General features: G+C 42.0%; 2 protein-coding genes across 3 annotated transcripts in view; both read left to right on the forward strand.

Annotated features, from left to right (window-relative positions):
• ccny (cyclin Y) overlaps positions 1–17,001 on the forward strand; it is a 77,935-nt gene extending 60,934 nt beyond the window's left edge. For both annotated transcript variants that reach the window (XM_038972933.1, XM_038972934.1), the window contains 7 exons: positions 1,397–1,497; positions 1,657–1,692; positions 3,476–3,533; positions 3,724–3,843; positions 7,849–8,015; positions 12,617–12,779; positions 13,615–17,001. In XM_038972933.1, coding sequence (XP_038828861.1) covers positions 1,397–1,497; positions 1,657–1,692; positions 3,476–3,533; positions 3,724–3,843; positions 7,849–8,015; positions 12,617–12,779; positions 13,615–13,731 — 762 coding nt within the window. In that variant the 3' untranslated portion in view covers positions 13,732–17,001. The remainder of the gene's footprint in view (positions 1–1,396; positions 1,498–1,656; positions 1,693–3,475; positions 3,534–3,723; positions 3,844–7,848; positions 8,016–12,616; positions 12,780–13,614) is intronic.
• Positions 17,002–19,491: 2,490 nt separating this feature from the next.
• LOC120027662 (gap junction delta-4 protein) lies at positions 19,492–21,414 on the forward strand. The gene is made up of 2 exons (XM_038972656.1): positions 19,492–19,555; positions 20,198–21,414. The coding sequence occupies exons 1-2, from the start codon at positions 19,492–19,494 to the stop codon at positions 21,412–21,414; spliced, it is 1,281 nt and encodes a 426-aa protein (XP_038828584.1).
• Positions 21,415–26,893: the final 5,479 nt, after the last annotated feature.

Consider the following 26,893-nt stretch of genomic DNA (forward strand, 5'->3'; position numbering starts at 1 on the left):
AACACAAAGAATTGAGATTGCCTGCAATGACAACAAGCTCAGTCCGATGATGCTGTGACACACCGCCCCAGACCATGACGGACCCTCCACCTCCAAATCGATCCCACTCCAGAGTGCAGGCCAAAATGCCTTACAACAGGCCTACAAGCCCTCAGTCCAGCCTCTTTCCTATTGCTGACAGTATTGCCCTGGCCACATCTGCAGTCCTCATGCCTCCTTGCAGCATTCCTAAGGAACGTTCACGCAGATGAGCAGGGACCCTGGGCATCTTTCTTTTGCTGTTTTTCAGAATCAGTAGGAAGGCCTCTTTAGTGTACTAAGTTTTCATAACTATGACCTTAATTGCCTACCGTCTGTAAGCTGTTAGTGTCTTAACGACCGTGCCACAGGTGCATGTTCATTAATTGTTTATGGTTCATTGAACAAGCATGGGAAACAGTGTTTATACCCTTTACAATGAAGAGCTGTGAACTTTTATTTGGATTTTTACGAATCATCTTTGAAAGACAGGGTCCTGAGAAACGGACGTTTCTTATTTTGAGTTTATACTCTACAGTGTCTGGAACTCTATTGAAGGGATGTGACACCATTGTTCCACGAGATATTCCATAATTTGGTGTTTTGTTGATGGTTGGGGAAAACGCTGTCTCAGGCGCCGCTCCAGAATCTCCCATAAGTGTTCAATTGGGTTGACATCTGGTGACTGAGACGGCCATGGCATTTGGCTTTCATCGTTTTCATGCTCGTCAAACCATTCAGTGACCACTCGTGCCCTGTAGATGGGGGAACTGTCATCCTATGGGGGCGTAGCCATGGTAGCCAAAATAATAGCCTGCCCAGCATTTTTATACAAGAATGATGGAATGTTAATTGCTTAATTAACTCAGGAACCACACCTGTGTGGAAGCACCTGCTTTGAATACACTTTGTATCCCTCATTTACTCAAGTGTTTCCTTTACTTTGGCAGTTACCTGTATGTCTGTCTATCTGCATCACGCTGATTGTACATGACATGCTGTACTAGGTCGATGAGATTAATAGAGTGAAAGGGTTGGTGATTGGCCGATATAAACCATCTCAATGTGCAGTAGACTGATGGATTAAAATAGAAGCTACTGTTTTTAGCTAAACCCATTCCGTCTGTATGTACAGTATGTCACTGTCATATAAAACCACAAAGCAGGGGTATTAGCTGGGCTACAGCAGTTGTTTCAAGGCTTTTTACAGGACCTGCTGTGAGTGTGCGCATGCCTGTACGTTTTGTGTGTGGATGCATGCGTTCTAGCCTGCCTGCGTGCCTGCGTGTGTGTGTGTGCCTGCGTCCCTGCGTGCCTGCGTGTGTGTGGACTGTGGACATAACAGTAACAGAGTGTGATGTGTGTGTGTGTGTTTCAGCACCACGCTGCTCCAGTCAGACGGAAGTACAGCTCCTGTTCCACCATTTTCCTAGATGACAGCACCGTCAGTCAGCCTAACCTCAAATACACCATCAAGTGGTAGGTTAATCACCAATCAGTCAATCGACCAATGAATCCATCAAAATGTACTTATGATGCTAATCTTTGTCATGTGTGTTATGTTTGTAAGAATTCTGTATGCAGTTATCATTGGGAAAGATTAAATTGCAACTTCATTGTAATGATTTGTCTTTACAGTGTAGCCATGGCGATATACTACCACATAAAGAACCGGTAAGAATGACCTGTTAGGATGGGGCTAAAAACAAACCACAGATGACTATTGTAAAATATACTATGTCTGTAAAATGTACTGTATATAGTATGTGTAAGCTGGAAGTAGAAGTCGAAGAGTTATTGTCCATTAGTTTACTCCAATTAGGGGAGGGATGGTAGGGTTAGGGGGAAATAATGAAGGAAAATATATTTGGGAAGAGAAGAAAGTTGGCAGTTTACACTTAGGTTGGAGTCATTAAAAGTGGTTTTTCAACCACTCCACAAATGTTTTGTAAACAAACTATAGTTTTGACAAATTGGTTAGGACATCTACTTAGTGCATGACACAAGTCATTTTTCCAACAATTGTTGACAGACAGATTATTTCACTTATAATTCACAATTCCAGTGGGTCAGAAGTTTACACACACTAAGTTGACTGTGCCTTTAAACAGCTTGGAAAATTCCAGAAAATGATGTCATGGCTTTAGAAGCTTCTGATATGCTCATTGACATCATTTGAGTTAATTGGAGGTGTACCTGTGGATGTGTTTCAAGGCCTACCTTCAAACTCAGTGCCTCTTTGCTTGACATAATGGGAAAATCAAAAGAAATCAGCCAAGACCTCAGAATTTTTTTTATAGACCTCCACAAGTCTGGTTCATCCTTGGGAGCAATTTCCAAACGCCTGAAGGTACCACGTTCATCTGTACAAACAATAGTACGCAAGTATAAACACCATGGGACCACGCAATAGTACGCAAGTATAAACACCATGGGACCACGCAATAGTACGCAAGTATAAACACCATGGGACCACGCAACCGTCGTACCGCTCAGGAAGGAGACGCATTCTGTCTCCTAGAGATGAACGTACTTTGGTTTAACATTCTTAAAATAAAGTGGTGATCCTAACTGACCTAAGACAGGGCATTTTTACTAGGATTAAATGTCAGGAATTGGGAAAAAAACGGAGTTTAAATGCATTTGGCTGAGGTGTATGTAAACTTCTGACTTCAACTGTAAAATAATATGTGGGGGATTGGAAATGATGCAGACAATTCCATAGATGGAGGCCACAATCTTTCGGCAATATTAAAGCTGAGCTACCCCCCCCCCCCCCCCCCCCCCCCAAAAAAAGGAAAAGAAAGAATGATCTGTCACATTCAGCTAATACAATCAGCCCCTCCTAGTACTATTGCAGAGCCAGCCCATGTTATACTGTTGTCCTTCCTATGTGTTGAAAGAACATTTCCCCCCCCGTCACTGAAGGTTATTACATTCTATTTGGACATCCAGCATCAATAATGGGTGAGGGAGGGTCACACATAAAAGTCAGCCTTTGATAACACGAACAGACCCCCATAGGCCCCCTGGCATGGGTCCAAAATTCCAGTCTTTAGATGTCTAGTACTTTAGGTACTATGAGTGTGTGTTCGAAATGACACCCTTTTCCCTTTATAGTGTACTATATTTGACCAGGGCCCATAGGGCTACTGTCAAAAGTAGTGCACTACGTAGGGAATAGGGCGCCATGTGGGACACATTCTGAGTGTTCTGTGGCAAGATGGATCAATGTGCCTTTCAAACAGAGTGGAGAGGTCACTGAGGCTGTGTTCCCCTATTGGTCTACAGCCTGACTGACTTTGTAGAGGATCGAAACAGCATCCCTCTCCTCAGTCAAAACAGTCAAAGCCACAGTGTGTTTGTGAACGAGCCTTCATACTTGGGTGTCGTGACTGGTTACTGTCATCACTTGTCATTCAGCAACTGCCCTGCGTGGCCTTTTTTGTCATTCCAGGGAGATCGATGGGAGAATGGTATTAGATATTTTTGATGAAAAGCTTCATCCACTTACGGTAAGACTTTTGTAGTTATATATAATACATTATGGATATGAGTGTGTATTAGGCTGAATTTACACAGGCAGCCCAATTATTATTTTGACACTAAATGGTCTTTAGAACAATTCAGAATTGGGTCAGAATTGGGCTGTTCCCATGTTTCATTACTATATTATCCGTCTCTTTGCTCCTCTGTTGATTACAGAAATCAGAGATTCCTGCGGACTATGAAAAGCACGACCCGGAGCAGAAACAGATATATCGCTTTGTCCGGACGCTGTTCAGTGCAGCACAGCTCACTGCAGAGTGTGCTATCGTCACACTAGTGAGTGACATCGTCATCACACCCTGCCACACAACACTAGGAGGGAGTGTTGCTCCCATTTAATAACATCTTAACTAAATGGCACCATATTCCCTATATAGTACACTACTTTTGACCCGGGCCCATAGGGCTATATATGGAATAGGGTGCAAGTTGAGGTACATCACTGTCACTTTGGGCCTACTTGTCCCTGTTCAGTTAAAGTACATGGGTCTTTCTAAACACTGAGGATTTACTACACTGGACAACTTGTTATAACTTATTAATAATAATCTGCATAAAATGTTAGTCAAGATACAGTATATGGCCGGGGAATCATAGCTATATTCAATAAATTCACGAGTTGATTAAAAACCTATGTTTAACCCTTTATCATGTTTGGTGTCTTAACGGATTTGTCCAAAATCTACCAAATGGCAACCTATTCCTTATGTAGTTCACTGCTTTCAACCAGGGCCTTTCAGCAGTAAACCCCCAAAAAACAGAAGGTGTTATTGGGGCGAAGGGTAGCCTAGTGGTTAGAACATTGGGCCAGTAACTGAAAGGTTGCTAGATCGAATCCCCGAGCTGACAAGGTAAAACTCTGTCGTTCTGCCCCTGAACAAGGCAGTTAACCAACTGTTCCTAGGCCGTCATTGAAAATATGAATTTGTTCTTAACTGACTTGCCTATTTAAATAAAAAAACTACAAGTAAAAATTGAGATGGATGGAGGATGTTTCCGAGCAGAGTGGAGAGTTGTTCTGCTCTACAATGGTTTACACGGAGTACACAAACCATTAATAACGTGTCCGTGACTACGGAAAGTATTCAGACCCCTTGACTTTTTCCACATTTTCTTAGGTTATGCCTTATTCTAAAATTGATTAAGTAGTTTGTTTTCTTCATCAATCTACACACAATGCCCCATAATGATGAAGCAAAAACAGGTTTTTAGGTATTTTTGCTAGTTTATTAAAAATAAAAAACTGAAATATCACATTTACATAAGTATTCAGACCCTTCACTCAGTAGTTTGTTGAAGTACCTTTGGCAGCGATTACAGCCTCGAGTCTTCTTGGGTATGATGATACAAGCTTGGCACACATGTATTTGGGGAGTTTCTCCCATTTCTTCTCTGCAGATCCTCTCAAGCTCTGTCAGGTTGGATGGGGAGCGTTACTGCACAGCTATTTACAGGTTTAAGTCCGGGCTTTGGCTGGGCCACTTAAGGACATTCAGAGACTTGTCCCGAAGCCACTCCTGCTTTGTCTTGGCTGTGTGCTTAGGGTCCTGGTCCTGTTGGAATGTGAACCTTCGCCCCAGTCTGAGGTCGTGAGAGCTCTGGAGCAGGTTTTCAACAAGGATCTCTCTGTACTTTGCTCCGTTCATCTTTGCCTCGATCCTGACTAGTCTCCCAGTCCCTGCCGCTGAAAAACATCCCCACAGCATGATGCTGCCACCACCATGCTTCACCGTAGGGATGGCGCCAGGTTTCCTCTAGACATGACACTTCGCATTCAGGCCAAAGAGTTCAATCTTGGTTTCATCACACCAGAGAATCTTGTTTCTCATGGTCTGAGAGTCTTTAGGTGTCTTTTGGCAAACTCCAAGCGGCCTGTCATGTGCCTTTTACTGAGGAGTGACTTCCGTCTGGTCACTCTACCATAAAAGCCTGATTGGTGGAGTGCTGCAGAGATGGTTGTCCTTCTGGAAGGTTCTCCCATCTCTACAGAGGAACTCTAGAGCTCTGTCAGAGTGACTATCGGCTTCTTGGTCACCTCCATGACCGGCACTAGAAAGAGTTTTGTTGGTTCCAAACTTCTTCCATTTAAGAATGATGGAGGCCAATGTGTTCTTGAGGACCTTCAATGCTGCAGAAATCTTTTGGTACCCTTCCCCAGATCTGTGCCTCGATACGATCCTGTATCGGAGCTCTATGGACAATTCCTTCAACCTCATGGCTTGGTTTTTGCTCTGACATGCACTGTCAGGTGTGTGCCTTTCCAAATCATGTCCAATCAATTGAATTTACCACAGTTGTAGAAACATCTCAAGGATGATCAATGGAAACCGGATGCACCTGAGCAAAATGTTGAGTCTTATAGCGAAGGGTCTGAATACTTATGTATCTAAGGTATTTCTGTTTTTTTATATGTAATAAATTTGCTAAAAAATTATAACCTGTTTTCGCTTTGTCATTATGGGTATTGTGTGTAGATTGCTGAGGATTTTTATTTATTTAATCCATTTTATAATAAGGCTGTAACATAATAACATTTTGAAAAAGTCAAAGGGTCTGAATTCTTTCCAAAGGCACTGTACAGTATGTCGTGGAGATGTTATTAATGTTTTTTGTACTCAGTGTAAACCATTGTAGAGCAGAACACCTCTCCACTCTGCTTGGAAACATCCTCCATCCATCACAATAACACCTGCTGTTTTTTTGGTTTACTGCTGAGAGGCCCTTGTTGAAAGCAGTGAACTACATAAGGAATAGGTTGCCATTTGGTATACAGCCCGAGTCTGATGGAGCTGTGCTCTCTGGCCCTGAGATGTGTGGTCCTCCTGTGGTGTTCTGACACTCCATTGTTTGGTTATGACTTCACTGGCCTGTCATCTCTGTCACTTGGGATGATCTGGTTTCCACAAACACACACACACCGCACGCCTGGCCCACAGACTGTCTCATTGACTCTCCCATTGGCCCCACACCCTAGAGGGAAAACAGGGATGGATGCCGACAGTAATTGAATAGGGAACAGGACCAGTTTCAGCTGGAGAAAATGGGGAGGTTGTCCTGTGTTTTAGAGTCGGAGTGCTGAACTAGGATCAGGCCCAGCTTGTCCATTCATAACGATTCAAAATGCAAAACTGATCCTAAATCAGCATTCATTCTCTGAGACGCTATATGAATACGGGCACTGGAGGGGTGAGGTTGTGCTGGGTGGGTGGGTGGGTGAACTGGTGTTTTACTTTACATACTGCCAGTGGTTAACAACACAATGTTTCCATGTTGGAGAGTTTCCGTCTTCACTGTGTGAAGCCATGACAGTGATGCCGCTGTGCATCACAAGGCAAACTCTCCAACAATGTGGGGTCACATACCCTGCCACCTCCGCTGTATGTCATTCTACGCACACATTTCCAACAAGTTGTTTTGTGTGGAAGACTAGCTGTGTATCTAGGCTTAGGTGAATCTAGATGTACAGATAGAGAGCCGTGCCATCCATGGCTATGCTGAATCTGAAGCTGTAGGTGAGAAATGAATTCTGTGGACAATAGATAAACGGAGCACAGTCCTTGGAGACTGCTGGATAGAATAACTGAAGTGTGTGTTCTATTAGCAAGTCAGACACAAACAGTACAGGCCTCTAGATTCACCACCCACCTACCACATAGCAAGGACTGTGTCTTAAGACAGACCAAGCACATTTCCCCAAGGAAATGACTAAATTATGATACATGGAGAGAATATAAAATAAATTTCTGTAAATTAGACTACTCCCAATATATTGTGCCTAAAGGTTCAGTGCATTTTTTATTCACTGACGTACTGAATGGAGACTGTGGCTGCGATAATGGAAAGTTTTTTTGATTGACATGTATATTTTATGAGAAAGCCCAGAGAAACTGCACTACATCAGGATTTTAAGTGGTCTGTTATTTTGGCTTTGTGGAGACGGAATGCCAGAGGAGTTTGGAATGGAACATTAATTCCAGAATCAATTCAGGCACACAGAGAAGAGGGTAATTATCTGGATCTGAAGTAATTATCTTAGATGAGGAAGAACTGTACTGTATATTGTTGTTCATACATCATCTGGGAAATGTCAATTTGTTATTTGAATTATTCACAATTCAACAAGATTCTTGTTTTTGCTGCAATTATGTATTGAATTGAGTATTGGAGTTTATCACACACCAGACCAGAGGATAGTTGACGAATGTCTCAGACATCTTTAAAAGGAGGACTGTCTTTGACATCTATTTCTTTATTTCTTCCATCTATCTTTTTCTCTCCCAGGTGTACCTGGAGCGCCTGTTAACTTATGCAGAGATAGACATCTGCCCAGTCAACTGGAAGCGTATCGTCCTGGGAGCCATCCTGCTGGCGTCCAAGGTGTGGGACGACCAGGCTGTGTGGAACGTAGACTACTGCCAGATCCTCAAAGACATCACCGTGGAGGACATGTGAGTCTGGAACAGTTTGACCCCAGTCCATGAAGCACACTAACCCAGATCAACCAGCAGCCAGCTAGTCCATCTGACAGTTTTCAGCAGAGGTTAAATCTGCTCTGTGTCTCCTTTTTACAACAGACTTTCAATTAGCCTTATGCAAATAGACAGGGTATAGACCGTCTATTGTAGGATACATGCATGCATGCATAATAACAGTATACATTATCTCATGTAGGGATAGGCATGAGTAATCGAGTACTCGAACGGACGTCAAAGCTCGATCTCTAACCAGAGATAGTGTAAAACTATTTGGTGGAATGCTCGTTCATTTGCCTTGACTCTAGTTTTCCAGTTGTACATGTGCATTTGCAAGGCACAACTAAAAAGAAACCAAGACAGGCATCACACTGTTCTTCTCCCTAAATTCCCTTTCCACTCCGTGTCTCATTCACCGCGTTCCACCCGCTCTCTACACAGGTGTGCCTGAGTGAGCACACAAGCTCCCGTTAGGCCTACAGAAATAAATGTGTACAACAACACATCTAACTGATGTGATACCCAAGCTCCCGTTAGGCCTACAGAAATAAATGTGTACAACAACACATCTAACTGATGTGATACCCAAGCTAAATTCCTTGCCAAATGATGACAGTTTTATCACCAAATATAAAATGAACTGGTTGATTGAAGTAGGAGAATGTGCATTCCAACAACGAGCTGCAGTTTTGGAATAATTGCGTCCGTTTATTTTCTACTTCAGCTACTTTGTGAACTGCTAGAGCCATTTAGAGTTGTTTAGCCGAGGCTATAACCCTCCTAAACATAGACCGGTTCTACACTGAAAATACGCAAAAACATTTGTTTGGTAAAGAGCGTATTTTCATCAGAATCATTAAGTCGATGCCTATTCACCAAACAGATGTTGTAGCCGTAAATCCTCACCGTACAGTGTTCAATGTGAAACTGTTCATCCATTTACAAAATTCCAAAATGATTTTCTAATGATCAATTAGCCTTTTAAAATGATAAACTTGGATTAGCTAACACAACGTGCCATTGGAACACAGGAGTGATGGTTGCTGATAATGGGCCTCTTTACGCCTATGTAGATATTCCTTAAGAAATCTGCCGTTTCCAGCTACAATAGTCATTTACAACATTAACAATGTCTACACTGTATTTCTGATCACGTTGATGTTATTTTAATGGACAGAAAAAGTGCTTTTTTTCAAAAACAAGGACATTTCTAAGTGACCCCAAATTTTTGAAAGGTAGTGTTTATTTTTTCAGCATAAATTACATGTCTGTATATCAAAAATAACACTGATGTTTAAAAAAATATATATTTATTTTTTTGTCTTTCAACTCACCAACTCATATCATTTTACTATAAATTAGGTGTATTGACTGTGATAAGGGCTCGGTAAATAAGAGCGTCTTGTCTGCTAAATGAACAAAACAAGGCTATGCCATTGCACAGCCATAGGCTTCTACAACCAAGTGCCACTGCTGATGTTCGTGCCTTTTTGAAGATTGTGTTCCACGATATAATATAACCAGTTGATATTACAGTTTCAATAAATTCATCTTAAATGGCACTTGCTTTTTTATTGACACACACACACACACATATATATATATATATATATATATATATATATATATATATATATACACACACAGTTGAAGTCAGAAGTTTACATACACCTTAGCCAAATACATTTAAACTCAGTTTTTCACAATTCCTGACATTTAATCCTAGTAAAAATTCCCTGTCTTAGGTCAGTTAGGATCCCCACTTTATATTAAGAATGTGAAATGTCAGAATAATAGTAGAAAGTGATTTATTTGAGCTTTTATTTCTTTCATCACATTCCCAGTGGGTCAGAAGTTTACATACACTCAGTTAGTATTTGGTAGCATTGCCTTTAAATTGTTTAACTTGGGTCAAACGTTTTGGGTAGCCTTCCACAAGCTTCCCACAATAAGTTGGATGAATTTTGGCCCATTCCTCCTGACAGAGCTGGTGTAACTGAGTCAGGTTTGTAGGCCTCCTTGCTCGCACACACTTTTTCTATGGGATTGAGGTCAGGGCTTTGTGATGGCCACTCCAATACCTTGACTTTGTCGTCCTTAAGCCATTTTGCCACAACTTTGGAAATATGCTTGGGGTCATTGTCCATTTGGAAGACCCATTTGCGACCAAGCTTTAACTTCCTGACTGATGCCTTGAGATGTTGCTTCAATATATCCACATAATTGTTCTGCCTCATGATGCCATCTATTTTGTGAAGTGCACCAGTCACTCCTGCAACAAAGCACCCCCACAACATGATGCTGCCACCCCTGTGCTTCACGGTTGGGATGGTATTCTTCGGCTCGCAAGCCTCCCCCTTTTTCCTCCAAACATAATGATGGTCATTTTGACCAAACAGTTCTATTTTTGTTTCATCAGACCAGAGGACATTTCTCGAAAAAGTACAATCTTTGTCTCCATGTGCAGTTGCAAACCGTAGTCTGGCTTTTTTTATGGCGGTTTTGGAGCAGTGGCTTCTTCCTTGCTGAGCGGCCTTACAGGTTATGTCGATATAGGACTCGTTTTACTGTGGATATAGATACTTTTGTACCTGTTTCCTCCCTCTTCACAAGGTCCTTTGCTGTTGTTCTGGGATTGATTTGCACTTTTCGCACCAAAGTACGTTCATCTCTAGGAGATAGAACGCGTCTCCTTCCTGAGCGGTATGATGGCTGCGTGGTCCCATGGTGTTTATAGTTGCGTACTATTGTTTGTACAGATGAACGTGGTACCTTCAGGCGTTTGGAAATTGCTCCCAAGGATGAACCAAACTTGAGGAGGTCTATAATTTTTTTTCTGAGGGCTGATTTCTTTTGCTTTTCCCATGAGGTCAAGCAAAGAGGCACTGATTTTGAAGGTAGGCCATGAAATACATCCACAGGTACACCTCCAATTGACTCAAATGATGTCAATTAGCCTGTCAGAAGATTCTAAAGCCATAACATCATTTTCTGGAATTTTCCAAGCTGTTTAAAGGCACAGTCAACTTAGTGTATGTAAACTTCAGTCCCACTGGAATTGTGATACAGTGAATTATAAGTGAAATAATCTGTCTGTAAACAATTGTTGGAAAATTTACTTGTGTCATGCACAAGTAGATGTCCTAACCGACTTGCCAAAACTATAGTTTGTTAACAAGAAATTTGTGGAGTGGTTGAAAGATTTGTTTTAATGACTCCAACCTAAGTGTATGTAAACTTCCGACTTTAACTGTGTGTATATATATCTTTACACACACACACACACACACACACACACACACACACACACACACACACACACACACACACACAACATGTGGAGTAAGTCAAGGGGTATGAATACTTTCAGATGTATTTTATAATCATGGGAACAGTAAAAACAATGTCAAATGCCATTCCCTAATCTCGTGCTCTACTGCCAACCCCACTCAGTGCTGGGAACAGTCGGGGACATTTTGCGTTGTGAACTCAGAATAACCTTGATATGGGGTCAGTGGTGGTTTAGTCGGTGTTGGGACAGTCCGGTGTTTTGGAATCAGGTCTGCTTCCCCCAGTCTGGTGCCCAGGGCTGGGGCTTGGGTATAGGGCTGTGACAGGGGCTGGACCTGAGACTGGGGCTAGGGCAGAGGCTGGGGCTGAGGCTGGGGTTAGGGTAGAGGCTAGAGCTTGAGCTGGGTCTTGAGCTGAGATTAGGGCTGGGGCAGAGTCTGGGGCTGGGGCTGGGGCCAGGGGCTGGTGTCTTGAGCTGTGGTAAGGGCTGGGGTGTTTTCAGACAGGCGGTATCTGCGGCATGGGTACAGTCTGAAGTCTCATAGCCTGGTAGACAATAGTTAACTAAGGCCACAGGCCACTGGGGCTTCGACCTCCTTACCCAAAATGAATCACAAAGAGACAAGGAGAATCTATGTGGATTATTTAGAGACGTTATCTGACACCTTGAATGTGTAGCCACCAGTAAACCTCCTGACCCATCCTGAATACACAGTTAGTTTTAAGACTGCTTGTTGTCATGACCCCCTCTCAGTGGGCTCATAGAACATAGCCCTGAACCCAAAACCAATGCATGAGATTCTTTCTCTTGGTCTCTCTCTCTCTCTCTCTCTCTCTCTGAGGAGTAGGTGGAGGAGAGGAGTTTTATTAGGCAGAGCCTCCACCACTCCACGGCTGGCTAAATTTAGCTCGTCTGTTGCTGCATGAATTAGAATATCTATGTAGGTGGTGAGAAAAGCCTGCTTGGTGTAGCAGACGTCTTTAACCTTGTGAATCAAAGACCGGGGCTTTGCTACAGAGACACAGACCGACCAATTAGGTTGTCTAAAGAATGTCAGAGAAACGGTCAGGGGAAACAGTCAGCTGAAGCGAAAGCTAAGCTGCAACCACAGTTAATTGACTTGATACCATGGAGTAATTTTGTATAATTCTAAAAGCTTAGCACATAAGATAGTTGGTGACGTCTCTTTTTCAGTTGTTTAGTTCTTCTTAAAGATCAGTTCAAGACGTTGACTGGTGATCATTTCTCTTTCTCTGTCTCTCTCTGTCTCTCTCTCCGTATGAAGGAATGAGCTGGAGCGTCAGTTCCTGGAGCTGCTGCAGTTCAACATCAACGTTCCGTCTAGTGTTTACGCTAAGTACTACTTTGACCTGCGCTCCATGGCCGAGGCCAACAACCTCAGCTTCCCTCTGGAGCCACTGAGCAGGGACAAGGCTCAGAAACTAGAGGTGAGTAGCAGTGACGCATACAGTCGCTGCTTCTCCACAATCCCATCAGCTGTGAGGATGGTGATCTTATTTTCGTTGACACCCAGCGTTCATAGGACCTACACAATGCTACTTGTTTATCGACACTACTACCACTGCTACTACTGTCATCACCAAATAATTGTAGCGTCTTTGAAAACAGCATGCACAATTGCTTATCATTCATTTGTGCTCCAGAGGGAGCTTTTCTCCTTCCCCTTTCATCAAGATATTAACTCTGTAAAACATGGCTGGAGGATGCACAAACACAATGGCTAGATATAGCCTGCTAATTAGTGTGCAGTGAGCACAGTGTGCATTTGACAGAGGTGGTGGTGTGTTCTCTGCGTTCGTTTTGTGTCTGTGACGGAGGACGTGAGGCGGCATTCGTTGCCATGTAATTATCTCCCCAGCAGCACCAGCGACCCCCTTCTCTCCCATCCGCTCTTCCTCCTCATCCCTCCTTCCTCCCCGTCCCCTCTTCCCCTCGTCCCCATGCCTCTCCGCTGGGCAATTAAGGTCTGAAATGAGCCCTTGTGGTATTGATGCTGGTTGAGGCGTCGTGTCGTTCTTTGTTCTCTGTCAGTGGAGCTGTAATAGAGGGAGAGGGAAACAGGCAGTTTCGGATCGTATTCAATATTGATCTGACTTGTTAAAGAAATGCCACCAAAGAAAGTAATAAGTGATCTTGCTATTGCTATAGTGATTTTTGTTATTAGGCTTCCAGTGTAGTTTATGTAGCTCTGTGTACATGAACATAACGTTAATTCTGTTTTATATTATTCTATGTCTTATTGTGCATTTTTCCATGTCTCAGGCCATCTCCAGGTTGTGTGATGACAAGTATAAAGACTTGAGGAAACCGTCCAAGAAGACATCTGTGAGTGCAGACAATCTGACGGTGGTGAGGTGGAATCCGGCCATCATATCCTAACATTCACCACCAGGAGGAGGACAGCGCATCCACCATGACGGAGACATGACATGGCTGCCTGGCCTAGGAGGTCAAGGGTTAGGGCAGGAGAACTTAGACTCAGAACTCAGTTGTCCAGTTGCGTCTGTGTGGTTTGTTTCACACAGAAACGACCTGCTGGCACTTTTGTGGATAATAAGTGTTATTGTTGCTCTGATGGTCCACTTGTGTACTGTACATACAAGATGTCCCTCTGGTTGTCTGAAGTTGAACTTGAGTCCTACAGGTGACTTGGTGACCAATGGCAGAAGAGCAGTGGCCAGATGGGAAAAGATTAAAAGAACATTGGAAAGATCAAGAGACAGTGGAAAGATTTGAAAAATCCTAGAATAATAACCCATAAACTCAAACAACAGCATTCCAATAGCCATTTTAAAGGTTGACTGTCTTGTATAGAGGAGAAACCGCTCGGGTATACTGTACATTCCTATGATTTTCAAGGATTTCAGCAAATTCCTCTCTAAAGCACAAATGTTTTTTCCCAGGTAACAGGCAAACCTAATTGGTACACATTCCTGAAATATAGAAATGTCTCTACTTTCCTTGGAGGCAGTAACAAGACCTCATCAAGTGTTATTCTTACTGTGTTTGGTTGCAATGAAATCAAACTGCCAAAACCTCAAGGGTTTCTTTCTCTGTAACGTTCAACAAACTGCACCTGTGTTTGAGTTTAAAATGGCAACTGTTTTGTATTTACATTTACATAAAGACACCAAGAGGGGGAATGTGAAGTGAGAGATATACAGTAGAGAAAGAGGAAGACAGACATTTGAAGAATAACTTAATTAGGGCGATAAGACTGATAAATGAAGTTCAGTTGAAGGTGAACAAAGTGATCTTTATCTTTAATTGCGTTCCGTTCTATCTAGCTATACCAATTTGCCACCGAGTGATGATTATCTAAAACTATTTCACACATTAGTTCTATCTCTCTCTTCCTCATGGCCAAAATGATACATTCTGCGTCCCCAAATGGCACCCTTTTCACTATATAGTGCACTACTTTTGACCAGGGCCCATAGGGTGCCATTTGGGATACTGCCACAGTTAAACATTCCAGTGAACATTGCGCTCACGCCAAGCAATATTCATGTACCGCTTTGTTTCATGGTAGGTCTCGAATGACGTACAGGGATGAGTTTGAATGACAAGCACTCGAATAAAAAGGAGAAAAACATCTTCCAAGAACAGGAAATAACTATAGTATAAGTAAGACAAAATGGTGGGTTTGAACGTCCATATAGTGTATTCACTGCCGTTGTTCTGACCTGTGGTGCCTGTAACATGCTGGTGTAACATGCTAGTGTAACATGCTAGTGTAACATGCTGGTGTAACATGCTAGTGTAACATGGAGACCTTCCTTTTTCATTTTTAAAGTGCAACTGGGGTCGAGTTTTTTTTCTTGAATGCTTTTTTAAATTACTGATCTTCCAACTCCTAAAGAAACAGCAGAAACATCATTTCAGAAAACCAATTTGCATGATGATTCTTCAATATATTGGAAATGTATTTCTAAAAATGTCCTACAGTATATTAGAACAAAAGGACGTTTATTGATTAACAAACACTGTTCACAAAACCATTAGGAATAAATCAAATATAATTATTTAGCAAATTAATTGATTTTGTACAGTAAGATAAGATATCAGTGTGCAGACAAAGAGCACATTAACTTTCAAACATGGAGAATTGGGGTGAAATATTTATAAATATCTGATCAGTATTTACATTTAAAAAAATTGCAATGTCTTATTATACCAGATATGAGGAGAGTTTAGAACTATGGGTTATATGGAAGCTGGTATTATTTCATCTAGAATGTAGATGGTAAAACCATTGGAAGGAATTTGAATCTTTTGTCAGGATCTAGTTTTTCATATCAAGTTTGCAGAGCTCAGATTAACTACAGTGAATGATGGGTTCATGTGTTTTTCACACTCAAACATTGAATTGAGACCGTTCTGTTAGACTCTCTCATCTTATCATACATACATTTTCTGTTACCATATGAATTATGTTTTCAGTGTTACATGGTTTTATGATATCCCTGTTGCAAAACCAGGTGAAACATTCCTCTTGTTCTTGATGCTGTTTTATTTTAAAGTTGTTGAGTTCACGGTGTTTCCCCACTCTTAAGCAATCTTAACTATTGAAAAGATAAAAGCAATTCCTTATCAAGGGTCTCTACAGTTGTTGTTTTCATAGTTTTATTTGATAGCATTCCGTGAATACCAATCAGCATTCATTCAAACCATTCATCAGGACCAACTATCTGCCAGATGTTTCACTTTCATATGTAAAAAGGGATGGAGTTGAACCAAAGTATCAGACAATGAAGGATTAGCCTTTGAATATGTATTGTTGTGATATAATAGATCCCCTTTGCACGTGATCGGAATGGTATAAGGACTCTGAAGTGGAACTGTTGGAATGGTATGGCCTTGGAAACAGAACAGTTGGAATGATGTGGGGACTCTGAAACGGAACTGTTGGAATGATGTGGGGACTCTGAAACGGAACTGTTGCGTTCTATGGAGCTGTGACTGTGAGCGACTGAAGTGCAAATGTCTTCGGGCGAGAAGAAACAGGTGTTGTCGTGAGGAGACAGTAGAGGTATTTTTAAGATTGTATATCTTATTTATTGTATGTATGTGTGTGTGCATACAGTCTGATGTTGACTTCTAGAAATGAAAATGAACTCATCATGCTCTATAGCCCGAGCCTGTGGTATAACCTAGGCTAGTGACTGGGGTGATAGTCGTGTGCACTAGACTCTACCTCTGCATAGAGTTTTTACTTCTTCTACCTTTTCTCTTTCTATCTCTTCTACGACAATGTTAGGATTTACCAATGCAACTCTGTTGTCAATGATTTCCTGTGCTAATGAAAGAAACTGCTGTAGTTGTGTGAACTCTGTTTTTATGTTTTGTTTTATAGTTTATTTCCTGGGGTTTTATTGCTGTTTTATGTTGTTTGTTCCTGTTCTCAGTTTGCCCAATGTGGTTAATCTGTATCTTTTTGAGTACTAATCTCTTAGTTCATTGTAGCCTACATTCTAAGAAGTGATCCCAGGACCAACAACCCTAAGGGACTGGAGTCTGAATAAGCCGCAGTCTCTCCCTGTATGGACTGTTCTAACTATGATTTTAGTTCAACTGATGTGCCCAGATCAGAAGCAATGTTTAGAAACCTGCACAATAAATAAACGTTTAAACCTTGCAATAAAAATACCATGGTGTCACTTTACTTGGGCGTGACAATGTAGCATTCATCAAGTCTTTATATGCATATGTCAGTCTCTGTATTTATATAATCTTTTATTAATACTTTATGTAGTTTTTTGCTGTACTTGAATGGTATCAGTTACATTTTCAATGGCTGTACTCCTGTTTATGCTGTACGCGTCTCCAAGTCAAGTGTATACTACAGTGTCACCCATTTGAATATGAACCTGGCTTTGGTTCTGTGGTGGTCAGGTCTACTTAGCACGTCTATCGGTGTCTCTGATTGAGCACTGCTGGAAGAGCGGCAATGATTATGTCATGTCGTCCCAATGTAAAGGACTGGGTCAGTGTCAGTGAAAGAGAGACCGTTTGCATGAGAAATATGAATGTATAATTCAATTAGTTAGCTGCTAGACTATCTTCCGTCAATGTTATGTCCTATTATGCCATTCAAAGTTGGTCACTCACAACGTTAAGTATCTGGATTTGAAGCAGGGCCTATTTCTAAAGAAGATCACCACTACACATGACTTTAGGCCAAAATCAAAGTAAAAAGTAAAAAGAAAAGTGAGTCGTTTCTATTATTCTGCTGATGTAGCCCATGTTGTGATCAGTATGCTGTTTTTTTTCTCCCTAAGAAACAAAGATTTAAAAGGCAGAAAAGCTCTCTGTTTACACTCGCAGTCACATTGTCACTAAGGACCGTGTATAATCCTCCATATTAGCCCAGATTTACATTTCAAATACCGAGTGGTAATTGCTGCGCTAGTCAATTGATTCTCTGCCGTGACATTTACTGAAGGAGAGCTGTGGGCTAATGAATAACATGCTGCCACATCTCTTATAAACACACACCTGCAGGACCATCTCTGCGCACAACGAGCCAGGAGTACTAATATGTTACACAGGGAAAGCTTCATTTTATGAAGTATTGGTTCAAGTGATGAGTGGGTATGATATTAATAAGTATACAAAGCTGAGGGAGAGATGATAATCAGTTAAAATTACAAGCCAATGAGGTTGAACAAGGACCAAAGCAATACAATCTGTTCATCTGACGTAATGCCCACCACAAAGTACATGTATTCCTTTGGTCCATTGCTTTTAGTATGGCCATTGTGTATCCTTAACGTGCACGTTTGCTGATTGAATGGAACCATTCAAATAGCAACATACTAACCTGTTTCCCAACCTTTTAAAATAAGTAATTACCCATGTTTTACAGACATTTACAGCAAATCCACTGTGGTCCTCAAACACACATACAGACACACATGCAATGGCCCCCCACGCTCAACCTAAATCCCCCCGGGTATTCACCACAGCCCGTAACTTAATCCCCACAAAGCAGCCTCCACACATGGAACACTTTTCCACACAAGTACATGATAACAACTGGAACCCTTTATGACTGCTTATTGCCTGGCATCTGCCAATACTAATCAGCATAAATCTCCAGTCATTAATGGGACAAGCCTAGTCTGTACCCCATGCCATGTGTCCAGTAAAGATGTCCTTCTCTGAGAGGATGAAAGGATTTATGACAGCAAGGCCACAATACAGGGGAATACCACAGTGGGCCTTCTTTCCCATGGCAACAGTTAAAGCTTCCATCCTTGCTTTTCGTCTATCCTTTTGTTTATTATATTATATATAATTCCAGAGTTTTTTTTTTACAAGTCTCACACAAAAGCCATTTTAAAACTTGCCATGAATTATCCCGATTCAACACAATTCATCACTCACCATGGTATCCAGCCAACATGACAATGTGAAGAAGATGCCACATGGACCCTCTATGTCCTTGGCAGGGATATACCTTGGGACTAGCTTTGAAATGCTTTCCATTGTGCTTGTGAACTTAATACAGCAATTTAATGAGTAATCCTGCAGCTTGTTATTCTCCTGGAAGGACACCCAGCCAGCCACCAAAATATCTCAGCAATGCCAGGATGGTGGACATGCCTCTCTTAACTGGTGGGTAAGAATAACCCTTACAATGGGGTTCACTCCCATCTCCTGTTCTGTTGTCTGAGGACAGTGGTCGCTGGGACAGGACAGACGTTGAGAAGAGACCAGAGGTAAGACAGGACTGACGTTGGGCTGACGTCAGGCACGGTCGACTCCACGGACTCTGGAGGTGTACGGACTCTGGAGACTCAAGAATTTGGGAAGATGTTCAGATTTGTATCAGTTGTGTTAGGAGAAACTAGCCACCTATTCTATCTGATCACCTGGAGCTGACTGACTGATGGAGATTCTAGAAGAGAGATTGTACTATTCTAAACGAAGAGAGATTCATCTGTTAGAACTGGACTCTAGTGTCTAGTTAATCTGCTCACCTGGAGGTCACTGGCTCCTGTGGAACAATTTTTGCCCTGGTTTGGAGGCGGGTTAGGGTGGACAGTGTCCTGGTGATCGAGGAGAAGAGGCTCAGACAGGCCTGGAGGGGGACAGCGTGGCTTCAGAGGGCCTTCATCATCATCATCTGCTAACATGGGCAGACAGAGTGCTTCCGAGGTGGTCTTCATCTGTCTAAACCACAACATAACGCTTGTAGGTGAGTATCTTGTGGATCTTTCACTGAGCGGAATGCGGACTGGATTTGTCATTGTAAGAGATTGTCAGTCAAATATCAGAGAGAACATCAGCTTGCTTTGCATATACGATTATGTATGTTTAATGCAGTTCTGTCAATTCTGGAAGTTATATCCTTCCATTGGTTTGATTTGACATCTGACAAGGGCTCGTAGAATAGATCATCGGAATGCCAATGTCTGTCAGTCTGTCTAAACTCAAACTCAAGGGGAGAACTTTCCCCTATCTGTTAGTTATGAATGATTGACAAATGTTTGACCCATATAGGTAAAATAAGTGCAACTTATTCAACTCCCTGTCAGACAAAATTCTGTTTTAAAGTTTTATGTTTCCGGATATTTTCCATTTAGAATATATTGATATTCCCCAAAACACCTAACAATTTTGATGAAAATGTACAGGCAAGATATATTTTCTTGGTAAGCTTATAAACACATTTATTAGCAGTTAAATATAATTTAAGACTTTACCAGTCCTGCAATATGAAATTAAATTAAACTACGTGATTTCAACAAATCTGTAATATTTATTGCAATATAAATAGCAAGTGTGAGTGGTTGTGACTAACTCTGACATTCTTTACTTCACCTTCACTGTCTTCCAGGGAAGATATGGTTGATCCTGATGATTTTACTGAGGATCCTGGTCCTGCTCTTTGCAGGATACCCCCTCTACCAAGATGAACAGGAACGCTTTGTGTGTAACACCATCCAGCCGGGCTGTGCTAACGTCTGCTACGACATCTTCGCTCCTATCTCTCTGTTCCGCTACTGGCTTGTTCAGCTGCTCGTTCTCTGTCTCCCGTACGTTATCTTCGTTATCTACGTCATCCATAAAGTCACATCACGCCTCACCATCGACACTACTGACCCCTCAGATAGAGTTAGAGCTGAACCGCTCTACCAGATCCAGCAGGAGTCATTCAGGAAGACGGCCCTGACCAAGACAGCTCTCCAGGTGCAGCATGGCAGGAGTCAGTGCTTCTCAGGAGCATACACCCTCCATCTTCTGTTCAGGATACTGCTGGAGGCTGGGTTCGGGGTGGTCCACTACTACCTGTTTGGGTTCTATATCCCCAGGAGGTTCCTGTGCCAGCAGACTCCCTGCACCACCCAGGTAGACTGCTACATCTCCAGGCCCACGGAGAAGACCGTCATGCTTAACTTCATGCTGGGGGCCGGAGCCCTGTCGTTATTACTCAACTTGGCTGATCTCATCTGCGCCATCAAGCGCTCGGTGACGCAGAAGACCAAGAGGAAGATGTTGGTGGAGAAGATGTACGAGGAGGAGCAGTACTACCTCTCGTCCAGCGGGGGGAGCAGAGGCGTGGAGGCTAACATCCCTCTACTTCCCCAGAACCTGGTGGTGGAACCTATAACCTTTCGGAAGAGAGGGGCCAGTAAGTCCAGCACCGCTGACCAGGGAGCCTATCCCCATCTGGGGGAGGCTGAGGACGCCTCTGCCCCTCGCTGTGGTTCTAGTTTCTCCTCGGGGCATCCAGGCGCCAACACCAATGGGAACAACCTCTACCCTGCAGCCCAGGAGGAGGGCCGCGAGGCAGAGGGGAGCGAGGTGGCTCTGTGCCCTGTAGAGCCCATCGGGACACCCAGGTCCATCAGGGTTAGCAAACGTAGCCGCCTCAAACCGCCCCCGCCCCCACGACGGGACCTGTGCCCCCCAACGGCAACCGCTGCGGGCGTCCCCCCAGGAACAGCGGTGTGCACCAGGAGAGTGGGTCAGTACACCCTGGTAGAGATGACAGCCTCGGACTTGCAGTCCAACACCAGCGAGGGCCAGGAGAAGAGGTCTGAGTGGGTTTGATTGGACTGAGATGATGAGAGAGCTGCAGCTCTGAGGAGAGTGATTTTATTTATTTCCATGATGGAGACGTGAGAACCAGTGTTGGGGAAGCTACTCTGAAAATATAGTTTCCGGAGTTAACAATTACTTCACACTGAAATAACTTAATTAAGCTACACTAAAGCGACCCTTAAAAATAGAATTAACTTAACTAAAGTTACTTTGAAAGAGTATTTCACTACATCCAAACTACTTCATGATAAATCATATCTAAATATGAAGTATCATAGACTACATATTGCAAGAACAGATCACTCTGGAGTCAGATAATAACAGAATGTTTCATTTGGCCTATTAAACACAAAAACGATGTTTCAAGTGAGAACTAGAAAGGTCTGATGCCAAAAAGAAAGGAAATGATTGCCTACTTCAATAGTTAGCTACACCACTACATGGCTAAAATGTAATACAAAAAAACACTGCCAAGATTTGAATGTAGTTCAACTACCACCAAGCTATTGCAAAGGGTAGTTGCATTACTAGTTGAACTAGATGTAGTTCACTACTCCCAAATGCTGGTGAGAATGTCAGGATCAAACCCACCTGCCTCTGTGGGATGTGGTGACAGATTCTTATGTGGCTAATACAGCAGCAACTGTTGGAGAAATGAAATCCTATAAGCCCACTGTGCTGTAAGACTGAAGTTCATTCTGACATTGACTACGCTTTCACACCAGGATAATTACATGAAATACGTGTCTGTCATTTTTATCTGACCATGTGATAAATGCACATAGTTATGGTGTTATTATACCATCAGTGCGTTGGCATAAACTGTATAATGTATATTCTTTAAGGATGACGCAGAGAGAAGATAATCCAGTCGTGGATACTGTCTTGCTGCCAGGGAGTCACTGCCTTAGTGCCTATCATTATAGCCGAGTGTCCTTCAGTAAAACCTTTAGTAAAAATCTATAACTGTTCTGCCCACCTGTTCTCTCTGTCTACGTTAGATCCCCTATCACTGTCAGTAAACAAAGACAGGCCTTGACCTGTCCTGGCCCTGCCCCCAGCTAGATCAAAGGTCAAAGATTACTGTAGAGCCTAGTTCTTAGCTCTGGGGTCAAGGTGGACATGTGCATACAGCCTGCGGATGGAGTCGTGTTTGGATGGACACAAGGTCAGGTGGTCAGGTGGAGTTAAAAGACAATGACCCTGTAAGGTGCTACTCCTCCAGGCCAGGGTCTTCAGTAGGGAATGATATACCAGACCTGGCATCAAATAATATTCAAAATCATTTCAAATACTTTCTGTGCTTTATTGAGCTTGCCTGGCTTAATGGAACCAACAGAATAGTCCCAAAACGTCAAACCTTGTCCCTCTGGCATTTCAGGCAGGCTCAAAGTATTTCATTTAGAATAGAATTTGAACCCAGGTCTGGAGGATATACTTCCGCTCAGATATAAAGCCCATCCACAGTTGGAATCTGCCACAGTTGGAATCTGTATTTATGGAGATAGATTGTCACTCTATTTCAAGGCCTCTGAGGGCTTCAGACATATACAGAGTCTGGAAATAGAGTGAGTTGGTGCAGGGTGTAACTCAACTGGACACTACTAGAGCTGCATCCCAAATGGAACCCTACTCCCTATACTTAGAATGTTTTTATTTAACCTTTATTTAACTAGGCAAGTCAGTTAAGAAAAATATATTATTTTCAACGATGGCCTACCTCGGCCAAACCCTCCCCAAACCCGGACGACGCTGGGCCAATTGTGCGCCGCCCTATGGGACTCCCGATCATGGCCAGGTGTGATACGGCCCGGGATCAAACCAGTTTCTGTAGTGACACCTCTAGCACTGAGATGCAGTGCCTTAGACCGCTGCGCACCTCGGGAGCCCTATATAGTGCACTACATTTGGCCAGAGCCCTATGGGGTAGGTCGAAAGTAGTGCACTAAATAGAGAATAGGTTTCCATTTGGGATGTAAACTTGACGTGGCCTACCTAGCTGCCTGCCCTTCAGTATGTCATTGTAGCATTTGTTTCACCTCGATGGTCAGATTAATTTGTGAGAGTCGGCGTGTGCACGGTGCAGTGTGCCATTACTCGTGGCTGACTATCAATCGTAGTATGTCATGAAAGAAGACATACTTTGATTCCTTTTACACATTGTAGAACCCTGTCAGAGCATTACTGTTTAATGTTTTATTAACCTTTACCTTAGCTGACATGTCCTTTGGTTTAAAATAGTTTTTGTTGAGATGTAATACATTTTTTTCTTGAAAGGTTATATTTCATTGTTTTGTTATACAATGATTTATTTTCTAGGGCAAAGAATCCAGTCATCATCATTGTGACTGTCAGATACAGGTCATAAGCACTTTATATGTATTTCTAAACATTTCTAAACATGTATTTAACCAGTGACTAACCAACAAAGGATTGCACTGTATACCACCGCCCAGTTATAAATGATCCCCATAGATTGGGGTACAATCTGATTTGGCCATGGGGTGAAACTCTGTGTAAAGGGATAGCTCTTGATCTTGATTTGCCATTATGTCTCCTCCTATGATCCCTTTGAAGGTGACAACAAAGCTTGCTCCTACCTCACAGAGTCTCTAACGACACTGTAACGTGAGTGAACTGAGCTCAGCACCATAGGGCAATAAGCTCAACCTCTCTGGTGAGATGCTTGATGTCATATGATCTGTCTTCATCTAGGGTACTTGTTGCAGATAAATGAGTTCTGTGAAACAGGATGTACAATTATAAAAGTGTTTTATTTGTTTGTATTAGCAAAGAAACAGACATTCAATTCCTTCTGTCTTCATCTACTTTTTGCAGGTATCTGATCAACTTCTTTGAAATATGATGCAACATTTCTTTGATCGTTTTATTTGTTTGTATTAGCATGAAAACAGACATTCAATCCCCTCTGTTTCATTTGTGTTATGATTGGTTGGGTGAAATGGGTTTGGAGGCCATTCAATGCAATCAAGAGTCTGTGAAGTGACTACTGCAGGTGATTTTGGGTCTCTACAGATGACTATTTATTACTGTGTTACAACTACTTTATTGTCCCGCCACATTCTTTCAACAATTGATTTCATAATATTTGTTTCATTATCTGTTTGCCATGGTCAACTGAAGAGCTCTGCCCTGGCCTAGTATTTGTATCTAATAGTGTTTACACTGAAAGTCAGCTGACAAAAGTTTATTAGAAATATCAAATCATGAGGTATCCTTTACTGAAATAAGGTCTGTGATGGAATGGAATAATGTTTTTTTTAAGACTACATATAGAATTTGTTTTGATGTTTTCTTGAAACACCTCACTGCCCCCCAGTGGTATGAACCATGAAGTCTTTTTTAAAATTTAAAATCATATCAATTTGGTATCTAACCACCTCATAATACTTTCTTTATGATGATAAATATCAATGTTTATATAAATGTATATTTATATTTCATGAACTCTATGGGTTCAGTTCGTTCAGTCTGAGGGAATGTGAGACAGTGAGATACGTACTGCGTTGATAGACGATCAAAGACTTTCTTCCTCAGCTTTCAGATTCAGAGTATATATATATATATATACTCTGAATCTGAAATATATATATATATATACTCTGAATATATATATACAGTACCTGTCAAAAGTTTGGACACACCTACTCATTCAAGGGTTTTTATTTATTTTTACTATTTTCTACTGTGGTAAACATGCTAGTTAACTGTGCCTTGAATTCTAAATAAATCACTGACAGTGTCACCAGAAAAGCACCATCACACCTCCTCCTCCATACTTCACTGTGGGAACCACAAATGTGTAGATCATCTGTTCACCTACTCTGCGTCTCACAAAGACACGGCGGTTGGAACCAAAAATCTCAAAGGACAGATTTCCACCGTTCTAATGTCCATTGCTCGTGTTTCTTGGAACAAGCAAGTCTGTTCTTCTTATTGGTGTCCTTTAGTAGTGGTTTCTTTGCAGCAATTGGACCATGAAGGCTTGACTCACGCAGTCTCGTCTTAACAGTTGATGTTGAGATGTGTCTGTTACTTGAACTCTGTGAAGCATTTATTTGGGCTGCAATCTGAGGTGCAGTTAACTCTAATGAACTAATCCTTTTCAGCAGAGGTAACTCTGGGTCTTCTTTTCCTGTGGCGGTCCTCACGAGAGCCTGTTTCATCATAGCGCTTGATGGTTTTTGTTACTGCACTTGAAGAAACTTTCAAAGTTCTTGAAATGATCCGGATTGACTGCCCTTCATGTCTTACCAATCCTTTGTAAACTTCTGGAAAAATTGGGTTTCACCAGATACAATGCTATTTCACAGTAAACAAATTGACAACAGAATTTCAGCATGCTTATAGGGAAGGACACTCAACAAGCACAAGACTTATACAAGTGACTGATGATTGGCTGAGAGAAATTGATGATAAAATAATTGTGGGGGCTGTCTTGTTAGACTTCCGTGCAGCTTTTGACATTATCGATCAGTCTGCTGCTGGAAAAACATATGTGTTATGGCTTTACACCCCCTGCTATAAAGTGGATAAAGAGTTACTTGTCTAACAGAACAAGGTGTTCTTTAATGGAAGCCTCTCAAATATAATCCAGTTAGAATAAGGAATTCCCCAGGGTAGCTGTTTAGGCCCCTTGCTTTTTTCAATTTTTACTAACGACATGCCATTAACTTTGAGTAAAGCCAGAGTGTCTATGTATGCGGATAACTTAACACTATACACGTCAGCTACTACAGCGACTGAAATTACTGCAACACTCAACAAAGAGCTGCAGTTAGTTTCAGAGCGGGTGGCAAGGAATAAGTTAGCCCTAAATATTTCTAAAACTAAAAGCATTGTACTTGGAACAAAACACTCACTAAACCCTAAATCTCAACTAAATCTTATAAGAAATAATGTGGAAATTGAGCAAGTTGAGATGACTAGAGATGACAGGATGAATATGTATGAACTTTCCAATTTGTAAGTCGCTCTGGATAAGAGCGTCTGCTAAATGACTTAAATGTAAATGTAAATGACTAAACTGCTTGGAGTAACCCTAGATTGTAAACTGTCATGGTCAAAACATATTGATGCAGTAGTAGCTAAGATGGGGAGAAGTCTGTCTATAATAAAGCGATGTTCTACCTTCTTAACAACACTATCAACAAGGCAGGTCCCACAGGCCCTAGTTTTGTCGCACCTTGACTACTGTTCAGTCGTGTGGTCAGGTGCCAAAAAAAAGGACTTAGGAAAATTGCAATTGTCTCAGAATAGGGCAGCATGGCTGGCCCTTGGATGTACACAGAGAGCTAATATTAATAATATGCATGTCAATCTCTCCTGGCTGAAACTTTTATTTATGAGAGGTCTTGGCATGTTGAATGCACGGAGCTGTCTGTCTGAACTACTGGCACACAGCTCGGACACCCGTGCATACCCCACAAGACATGCCACAAGAGGTCTCTTTACAGTCCCCATGTCC

Source organism: Salvelinus namaycush, chromosome 33 (assembly GCF_016432855.1).
Source record: "Salvelinus namaycush isolate Seneca chromosome 33, SaNama_1.0, whole genome shotgun sequence".
Taxonomy (NCBI): domain Eukaryota; kingdom Metazoa; phylum Chordata; class Actinopteri; order Salmoniformes; family Salmonidae; genus Salvelinus; species Salvelinus namaycush.

Bases quoted from the DNA above. Each gene is read 5' to 3' on its own strand.
- LOC120027662 (XM_038972656.1), top strand. From the start codon at position 19,492: ATGGGCAGACAGAGTGCTTCCGAGGTGGTCTTCATCTGTCTAAACCAC. The intron at 19,556-20,197 runs GTGAGTATCTTG...ACTGTCTTCCAG, and splicing joins CCACAACATAACGCTTGTAG to GGAAGATATGGTTGATCCTG.